The following is a 9,666-nucleotide window of genomic DNA, read 5'->3' as shown; positions in this document are numbered from 1 at the left end:
CTTTACTCTTTAATTCTTTCTAAGATAGACTCACTCTATATTTCTTTTCTTTATTTGGGCATACCAACCCTCTTACTATTTCTCTACTTTTTTGTCCCCAATTCTATCTCTACATCTTTGTCCCCTTTCTTTCCACCTTTTCTCTATATTTATTTCTCTATCTTTTTGTTCCCATTCTTTCTAAATCTTTGCTAACTCTACTTTTTAGGACACATACTCTATCTAGTGTCCATCTATCAGGATACATATTTCTTTCATGACACCACAATATCATTCTTTCTACATATTATTGGCATCTCTTTGACTAGGTACCATATTCTCGTCGTTTCACAAAATAACCTTTCTTTCTTTCCTTTCTAACATTTTGGATCTAAATCTTCAAGGTTGGTCAATGTACTAATCTCATACTCTTCATGTTCTTTATCTTTACATATCTTCAGCTGTGTACCTTGATCTCTTAGCCTGGTTTATCACAAAACTAGCTCTATTCTATGCTTCTCATATATATTTAATAATTTAGAATATGAATGGCTACACCCAAACCTAATTTACTTAAAATTTGGCTCTGGTACCAATTGTAACAACCCGAATTTTCTAAATCTAATCTATGGAAATATTAGAGTTTTATCTACAATTGTAGAACTCTACTCAAATTAAAACACTTTACTTCCCAGGACAAATCACAGGTTTACAATAAAAATCTATCTATTTACATGAACAATAAGGAACATGAGAATTCGGGTCAATTCTTCCTTGTGTTCTTATCTTCACTTCTGGTACCTCAACCGCTACTACCTGAACCTAATAATGTGTCTGATGAGTTATTCTTTCTATATTTTTCTTATCTTTCTCTTCCTTCTCATTCTCATACTCTATCATCTAACTCTTTCTCTTAAAAGCATACACTGTTATCCTTCTTATTCATGTATGTTTTTCTATATTTTCTCTATTATTTCCTCCTACTCTTTCTCGTCTCATTTATCCCTTTACTTAACATCTACTCTGTTTCTCATACTCTTCTTTTATCTTTCTCTTATTATTTCTTAGCATTTTTTCAGGTTCTTCTCATACTCTACTTCGTTTATCCTCTATCTATTGCTTTATTCTTTATTCTTTCTCTTCTCTGCTCTATCTATTCTATACTATTTATATTATCTAATCTTTAACTACTATACTCTTTCTATTCTTTATCTCACATATAATTCCTCATCATTCTATTCATATCTAGACCCAACGGTCACATCTCACACTCTAATCTTATCTCTAATAATCTCTCCTGGATCTGTAACCATTATTCTTCCCTTGAATCCCTCATGGATTCCTTACATTTAATCCTTCATGAATTACGTCTAATTTATTAGAAGAACTCTCTTATCTTGTTCCTCTTAAGGAACCTTTCTCTATCTTATCTAATTTTACACAATCTGGGTTCCCGTAGGAATCATCTATCTACATTCCCAGAAGGAATCATCATCTTTTCCATGTTGGGAAATAATCTCATTCCTAAAGGATCGTACCGTTATCCCCATAGGAACCATACTCTTGTCCCCGAAGGAACCTCTACTCTTGTCCATGAAGGAACCTCTATCTCTCGTCCCCGAAGGAACCGATATGCTTGTCCCTGAAGGAACCTTTATCTCTCCCCCCCTGAAGGAACCTTTACTTTTGACTCCGAAGGAACCTCTATCTCTCGTCCCCGAAAGAGCATTTACTCTTGTACCTAAAGGAACCTATCTCTCTCGTCCACGAAGGAACCTCTATCTCTACATCTCTATCTTTGTTATGTGACTAATCACATAACACTTGTCCCAAGGACAATCTATCTCTTTATCTCATCAGAGATCATCTAATCTTTCTCTTTTAGTACTTAATTCATTAAGTACGTAATCTCTAACTGTCTCAACTAACATCTTGGTATTCTACACAATACCAATAATGTCTAGACATACATACTTCTTCTTATGATTATAATGCACATAATCATCTTCTAACTCTCTCCTCTATTTCTTGGGTATTTAGCAAATACCATTCTCATCTAATCTTACATACTTTATGTGTACATACATGCTATGCTACATGTATCTAGCATATATCTCATACATACTATTATTATACGTACATGCTCTGATACATGTCCTTACACATGTATTCTTACTCCATCTTCATTTCCTTCTTATGGACATTCACTTAGTACCCCAAGATTTAACACACACACACACACACACATATATATATATATATATATATATATATATATATATATATATATAAACATAATCTTAAGAGAGGGAGGGAGAGTAATTAATTATTTTAGAATAATCGAATTATTCGAACAGACCACAGTCGTTCATATGTTGGAAGTAGATATGAATGAAGACTGTCGTGAATTGGTGTGTGGATTGTCTAAAGAGAATTAAACATAAGCAAATGTTTGCTGCAACGTTCATGAGTGCTTATGAATATGATTTGAGCATTGGATTAAACCCACACTCACTTGGATCACTTCATGGATTGTATCACGAGTGATTGGTGAGACGATAACATCTTATATTCTTGAAACCGAGATGTGTGAGTTGTATCTTGCGAGTCGGTTGCACATTGATAATATGTAAACGCACCAGTAACTTGGTGTTATAAAACATATTGTTGTGTGTGATTCGATGAGTGAGTGCAAGCGAGCATTGAGTCAAAGTTTATCCGTACCTTTTATTTAAAGTTAGGATAAAAGCGATATCTGTGGGTCCCTCGATGATTTAGTGATGGCACCTAAGTGCTTGGCCAAGCCGGGACTAAATTGATGTGTTCAATTGTAGTCTGTTGTCAGCCGTCATAAATTTGAATTCGGGAAACAGCACATAGACAGAGAGAATGATTTAGATTGATGTCTCAGTCTATACGATATGTAGAATGGAGGAATATATGATCCCTTATCTAAAGGACACGTGTATTTGATAGGATCAGAGTTGACAACGGATTTGGAAAGCTACGATTACAGATCAGCATCTGAAGTTATACGCAGAATAGTTATTAGACTTATCCAAGTGGGAGACTGTTGGATTAGTGTCTAAGTCCATAACTATTTTGGTATGTACTTGACCCGATGGTGCATGGTCCTTTTGGGTTGCCTTCACCAAAGCAACTTGATAGGATGAATAATGGAGAGAAAGGATTAAATATGATTTATTAATATATTATAAGAATAATATATTAAAGGAGAAATCATATTGTTTAATTAATATTAGTCAAGAATTAATAAGAATTAAGTTTGTGACTAAAAGACATTAATTAAACTTAAGGGACTAGAACTGTCAGTTGTATGATAGTTGAATATTGAGCTAATGGACTCCATATTAAAGGAGTGGACGAATTCTATGGGGAAACCCATTAGAAATCGTCCAAGGCCTTTAAGGAAGGAGCCCATGAGTTGCTTAGGGCTTAAGCATCCAAATTAAGGTTTCCTTGTTAGATAACCCTAATAGCCTCACTATTTAAAGAACCCTTATGCCCCAAAAACGTGGTTAAGCTTCCTTCTAGGGTTTCCACACGTTTTGGGCAGCCTCCTTCTCTTCTCTTCTTCATCCTCTTGCTCTTGGTGTTTGTGAACCATTAGAGGAGTGACATTTGTGACTCTAAGCTTTGTAAAGTCAATACAAGAAGGATTTGAGATTGTTATTGTTACATAACAATCAAGGTATGATCTAAACCCTAATTTATATGTTATATTGATTATCATATGCTAGATCTAGGGTTTATAGTCTTGGATGAATTTCATGTACAATAGAGAAACCTAGATCCAAGCATTAGGGTTTATATGAACACATAGGATGTTCTTATGGCTAAAACCCATCAAAATCATCATTTAGCCCTAACTAGCTTAAAAATGGAAAATATGATTATCTCTTGATCATTCCACCTTCAATCCAAGCCATAAAACCCTAGACCCCCTCTTGCCCCTTCTTCTTTCTCCAAATCACCGGAGCTTCAATATGAATGGTTTGGGGGTGTTAACTGACGAGAATGAAGGGATTAACATGTTTTTACTCTGATGCGTAATTGTGCCATAGTTAGTTGTTCACCGCACCGCGGTGACCAATTTACCTTGATTGCCATGTCGTGGTGCTCTTCGTATACTAGCAACCTACTTTAGTCACCGCGTCATGACACCCAGATACTGCTCTGCGGGGAAAAATACAATGCCATTTCTCATATGACAAACTCCCGTTATGCCATTGTAATTTACCCACCGTGTCGCGGTAGCTGCTTGACAACAACCCCTTTGCTGATTCCATTCTATCTTTGGGAAATTTTTGTCCCAACTTCTAACATGCACAACTTCTTCGTTCCTTACCCATTTTCAATGTTCCTTATATCCACAGGAAAATGGGAACATACTATACACATCGATTAATTCATATCTCGAAGAATTAATACATGTCTTAATCTATTAAATCATAAAGTTGGCCTAAAAAGCATAAAATTTCAGTTTTACCATTTTGAACAAAAATGCATCTTATCATGCATTCTTTCTCTTAAACTCACTCATCTAACCTCTTTTTAGTGAATTAAATTCTTATTGACCATTTTTATGAAGTAACAACTTCATAATCTCATATCTTTCTCATAATTGGCCATTTTTCTCTTTGGTCAATATCTGACTAAAAGTTAAATCTTTCTAAATTTTAGGTTCTTACATATTACGAATATGTCAAACAAGTTTACTAGTTAAACGTGTACGGAAAAACATGACTACCTAAATGTGGACAAAAACCAAAGGTAGTTACCCATCTTAGTAATATTGGGTTCTTTATGCTAAATGCAAGAAGTTATAAGACCAACTGATATGACATGGAATCGGGACCATCAAGTCTTGGTGTCGTATATGGATCATAGATCTAAAGTATGTCATAACAACATCGCTTTACAATGTCGCCCTACAACATTGCCTTTCAACATAACCTAGCCATGACTAGTTGGGGTTGAACTAGGTTGGCCCAAGGTCTAACCTAATTGTAGCTTGATCTAGCTTTATAAATAGAACACCTCATCATCCATTAAACGAATCTCTCATTCTTAGATATAAGTCTCCGTTGTATACACACACAATCCCTAGGGCGGTTCTAATGGTTTTGTTTTATGATGGCAGCTAGGAATCAAGTCAGTAACTCGTTAACGATACCTAATTCCGATCTACGATCCAAATCCGACATCAAGACCCGATCACCTGATTCCAAATCACATCAATGGGTCTTAGTACTAATTGCACTTAGCATAAATAACCTAATATTACCAAAATAGGCAACGGCGTTTACTTTTTTCTCACATTTAGGTAATCATGTTTTTTTTTCCACACACGTTTAATTTGTGAATTTGTTTGACATGTTCATAATAGGGTAATATCACATGTAATTACCAATAATATTACCGTATTTTAAACATGACAGACAAATTATTGGTCAAACGTGTATGAAAAAAATACGATTATACTATATGGACAAAAACAAAGTTCGTTATCCTCTTAGGCTTTTAATAGTAAATAAAGGATAAATCTAGGGTCTTAATGTGTCAATAGGTAAAAGTTCAGTAAAAGTGCTTTTGACTTGCATTTTAAGAGTTCATATCATACATCTAGTTTTTTTAACATTCAAATTGTGATTCTTTAATGCATTAAACTCATCAAACAATAATAAAGGCTATCTAGCATATTATTATCGATTATTCTTACAGTTTCTTCCCTATTATCAGATTAAGTTTCGTTTTAAGACGACAAATATGTATGTGTGAGAGAGAGAGAGAGAGAGAGAGAGAGAGAGAGAGAGAGAGAGAGAGAGAGAGAGAGAGAGAGAGAGAGAGAGAGAGAGAGAGAGAGAGAGAGAGAGAGAGAGAGAGAGAGAGAGAGAGAGAGAGAGAGAGAGAGAGAGAGAGAGAGAGAGAGAGAGAGAGAGAGAGAGAGAGAGAGAGAGAGAGAGAGAGAGAGAGAGAGAGAGAGAGAGAGAGAGAGAGAGAGAGAGAGAGAGAGAGAGAGAGAGAGAGAGAGAGAGAGAGAGAGAGAGAGAGAGAGTATGTATGTATGTCATAATATTATTTCAACTATGATTGTTACAAATTTACAATATGATATATGGATAGTTTACTAATAAAAACTGATAAACACCGGTTTTGTCATCTATAATTGAAACTCAACCTTCAGTCCAGAAACAATAATTTTGTAATAAAATGAAAATGAACATATATTTACATATGATTAGTACATCAGACAAATTTAGTACGCAACGTATGTTTTTATGTCATTTAACCCTTTATCACATCGGATAGCATTTACAACACAAGTAACCAATATCCATCAAAGCTTCTAAAAATCTTGAAAATCAAACTCTACTTTTCTTTTTGCTTTGTAGACAAAAAACACAACTCGCGCAATTTCTTTAAACAACAAACAACTCCAATACAATAGCAACAATTTTAAAATACTACAACATCATAGAAAAAAAAACGTTTCAATTAATCTAACAATAGAAAAAAAAACATGTCATTGAATGTAATAGAAAATAATAGTTGATTCGATTTAAAATAAATTTTGAGTTCATACATTTTTTGAATATTTGATTAATTAATTCTTTCATAGGCGGCCCGCGACAATATTTTGAATATTTTCCAAGTGGGGTACCCTTTTGCCCTTTTGCCCTTTTACCCTAAACCCCCAAAACACTCCTATTTATATGCTTCAGACTTCCACCAATTTTCTTCATAACCACCTCGCCATTTTTACTCATCTTCCTCACAAACAACCCACATTCTTCTATTAGAATGAATTCCATGGCTATTTTGGGTTTTTTAGTTGTGGGTTTTCTCTCAATTGCTTCCTCCGTCAATGGCGACGGTGGTTGGGTCAATGCACATGCCACCTTCTACGGCGGTGGTGATGCCTCCGGCACAATGGGTATGTAATATGTTTTTCTTCATCTTCTAATCTTCAAATCTTTACTCTCCTTATCTCTATCTCTCTATTTCTTCGATTAATTGACTGAGATTTGGTGTTATTTTGATAGGTGGTGCTTGTGGGTATGGGAATCTGTATAGTCAAGGGTATGGTACAAACACAGCAGCGTTAAGTACTGCTTTGTTCAACAATGGTTTGAGCTGTGGCTCGTGCTTTGAAATCAAGTGCGTGAATGACCATCAATGGTGTTTGCCGGGGTCTATTAAGGTCACCGCCACCAACTTCTGCCCACCGAACTCCGACGGTGGGTGGTGCAACCCTCCTAACCAACACTTCGATCTCTCTCAGCCTATCTTCCAACATATTGCTCAATACAAAGCCGGAATCGTCCCTGTTGCTTACAGAAGGTGAGAAATTACGAAAACACCCTCACACCCAACTCACAAGGGTATTATGGTAACTTCACTTAACGTATTTTTCTTTGTTTTGTAGGATACCATGCGTTAGAAGGGGTGGGATTAGGTTCCAAATCAATGGACATTCGTATTTCAATTTGGTGTTGATTACAAATGTGGGTGGCGCCGGTGATGTTCATTCGGTGGCAATTAAAGGGTCAAAGACTGGGTGGCAACAAATGTCAAGAAACTGGGGGCAAAATTGGCAATCCAACAATTATCTCAACGGGCAGAGTCTGTCTTTTAAGGTCACCACAAGTGATGGTAAAACCGTGGTGTCTAACAATGTTGTTCCTGCTGGCTGGTCTTTCGGGCAGACCTTCGCTGGTGCCCAATTCAGATGAAAAGACGTTTTTACCCTTGTTTGGGAAATTGGTTTTAGTGGTCACCTTGGTGTTACTATTGTATCTTTTAGCAACTACAATAGCTACTACTACACTACTGCTATAATGACTAAGGGCTTATTTTGATAGGGTCATTTTAGTCATTTTGTTTTTTAGGGTGCCCATCTAGTTTTTAGTTTAGGGTGCCCTAGGGTTTGTTTTGGGTTTGGGTTTGGTTTTCTTTCTTTTTTGTGTTTTAGGGCAGTGGTGGACTATTACCACCCGCCATAGTCGTAATTGACGTTTTTGCCCTTGGTATTGGGCCATTAGAAATCTTTTTTATTTTTGCATTGTATTGGGTTTTGTGAGGTGTTAAGTTGTAAATTTACGTTTTTTTATTAGTAATGAAAGGTGACTACTCTACTTACTACTACTACATTTGGTTTTGTTGCATTTTGTATAATATTTTCTGCATAGTGTACAAGTATTGATGATGACTTAAGTTGAAGCCAGCTATATCCCAGATTTATGTTAGTGTCCTTGCCATTTAACTTATAAACATGTATATAAAATTCATTTTGTATTAAATCAATTTACTTCGTTTGATTAATGATTTAAATCAAAATGATGATGTGACATTCTCTTTCCGGGTTGTCAATTTAAAAGGAAAATCACAAAAATAATCAAAAGGGTTGAAGTTGAACTTGAACTTGAACCATTTAAGAAAATAAAAATTTCTTTTTGGATAAAATTTATAAGGCCCATATCAAATTAAGAACGTTGTCACCATTTAAAATCTATTGTTGAAGAAAAAAAATCATACATTTTGCAATATATGAATAATTTTATAGTAACCATTCAAAACTATCATTTTGCATTTGGTGTTTATGGAATTGATGTGCATTTTATAACCTGTCTAAAAAATAGTCTTTTTTGTTAATTAGCTCCCATCATTTTAATCGTTTTATTATTTTACTTTTTTTTTTTTTTGAAACAACAAATATGATATATAATAACCAAAACAAAATGATTTTACTTTTTTTTTTTTGAAACAACAAATATGATATATAATAACCAAAACAAAAGTCTACGCTTAGCAATAAGCTAAAACGTAGAAGTAGTACAAGGGGTTTAAAAAGGAAATTGCAAACTATTTACAAGACAACATTAGTAAGGTGAAGAAACGACGAACAACACCAATCAACCCAACTTCCACATCCATTACTACTCCTGTGGTTGCACCATAGAAACGATAGTGAGATGATATTATCGGCTACTTTTGTGTAAGAAGTTTTCAAATCCTTGAAAACTCTATCATTCATTGCCCTCCATATGTTCCACAGTAGACAGAACAATATGGTGCTGACGATTGTTCTTTTCCTTGGACAATTTCCCCATGAAGCTGCAAAATTTATGACCTCACTCACCTTGGAGAATTGTTGAGTTCTTATCCCACACCATTTGAACACGCATTCAAAAACACCCATTGCAAATTCACAACTTACAAGAAGATGATCAACAGATTCAAGTGCTTTGTTGCATAAGTGGCACATCTGATTGGGAACCTTTACTCCTCTTTCTGATAACTCGATAGCCACATGGATTCTCGACAAATCTGCCCGCCACACAAAGGAACGAACTTTTAATGGGACTGTTTTGGGCCAGAAAACAACAGGACCTTTATAATGTATAAGTTTTGAGTCAAGAACTCTCCTCATTGTGTTAACAGTGAAGCAGCCATCCAGGTTCGGTATGAATCAAAAACCAAAGGATGATTGAGAAGGCACCTCCATCGATTCAATGGTTGTGTAAAGTTGCAATAATTCATTTAGTGAAGTGGTATCATTTGGTTTCTGCTTCCAATTCCAGGTGAAGCCAGAAGCGGAGAGACGGTCCTCTAAATTACAACATTTAACCCTTTCCTTGTTATATAAAGTTGGGAAGCGGTCTT

At 35.3% G+C, this 9,666-nt stretch overlaps 2 protein-coding genes across 2 annotated transcripts; one reads left to right on the top strand and one right to left on the bottom strand.

Moving 5' to 3' along the window:
• The first annotated feature begins 6,733 nt into the window (after positions 1-6,733).
• Positions 6,734-8,151, top strand: EXPA1 (expansin A1). The gene is made up of 3 exons (XM_079038255.1): positions 6,734-6,937; positions 7,047-7,344; positions 7,430-8,151. The coding sequence occupies exons 1-3, from the start codon at positions 6,805-6,807 to the stop codon at positions 7,734-7,736; spliced, it is 738 nt and encodes a 245-aa protein (XP_078894381.1). The 5' UTR covers positions 6,734-6,804; the 3' UTR covers positions 7,737-8,151.
• Positions 8,152-8,869: 718 nt separating this feature from the next.
• LOC145098074 (uncharacterized) lies at positions 8,870-9,433 on the bottom strand. The gene has a single exon (XM_079035750.1). The coding sequence runs from the start codon at positions 9,431-9,433 to the stop codon at positions 8,870-8,872; it is 564 nt and encodes a 187-aa protein (XP_078891876.1).
• Between the last annotated feature and the right edge of the window lie 233 nt (positions 9,434-9,666).

Source organism: Lactuca serriola, chromosome 4 (genome assembly GCF_051521515.1).
Source record: "Lactuca serriola cultivar US96UC23 chromosome 4, Lser_US96UC23_V15, whole genome shotgun sequence".
Classification (NCBI taxonomy): Eukaryota; Viridiplantae; Streptophyta; class Magnoliopsida; order Asterales; family Asteraceae; genus Lactuca; species Lactuca serriola.
The sequence above is the reverse complement of the archived record's forward strand: the minus strand, read 5'-3'. Positions and strand labels throughout refer to the sequence as shown.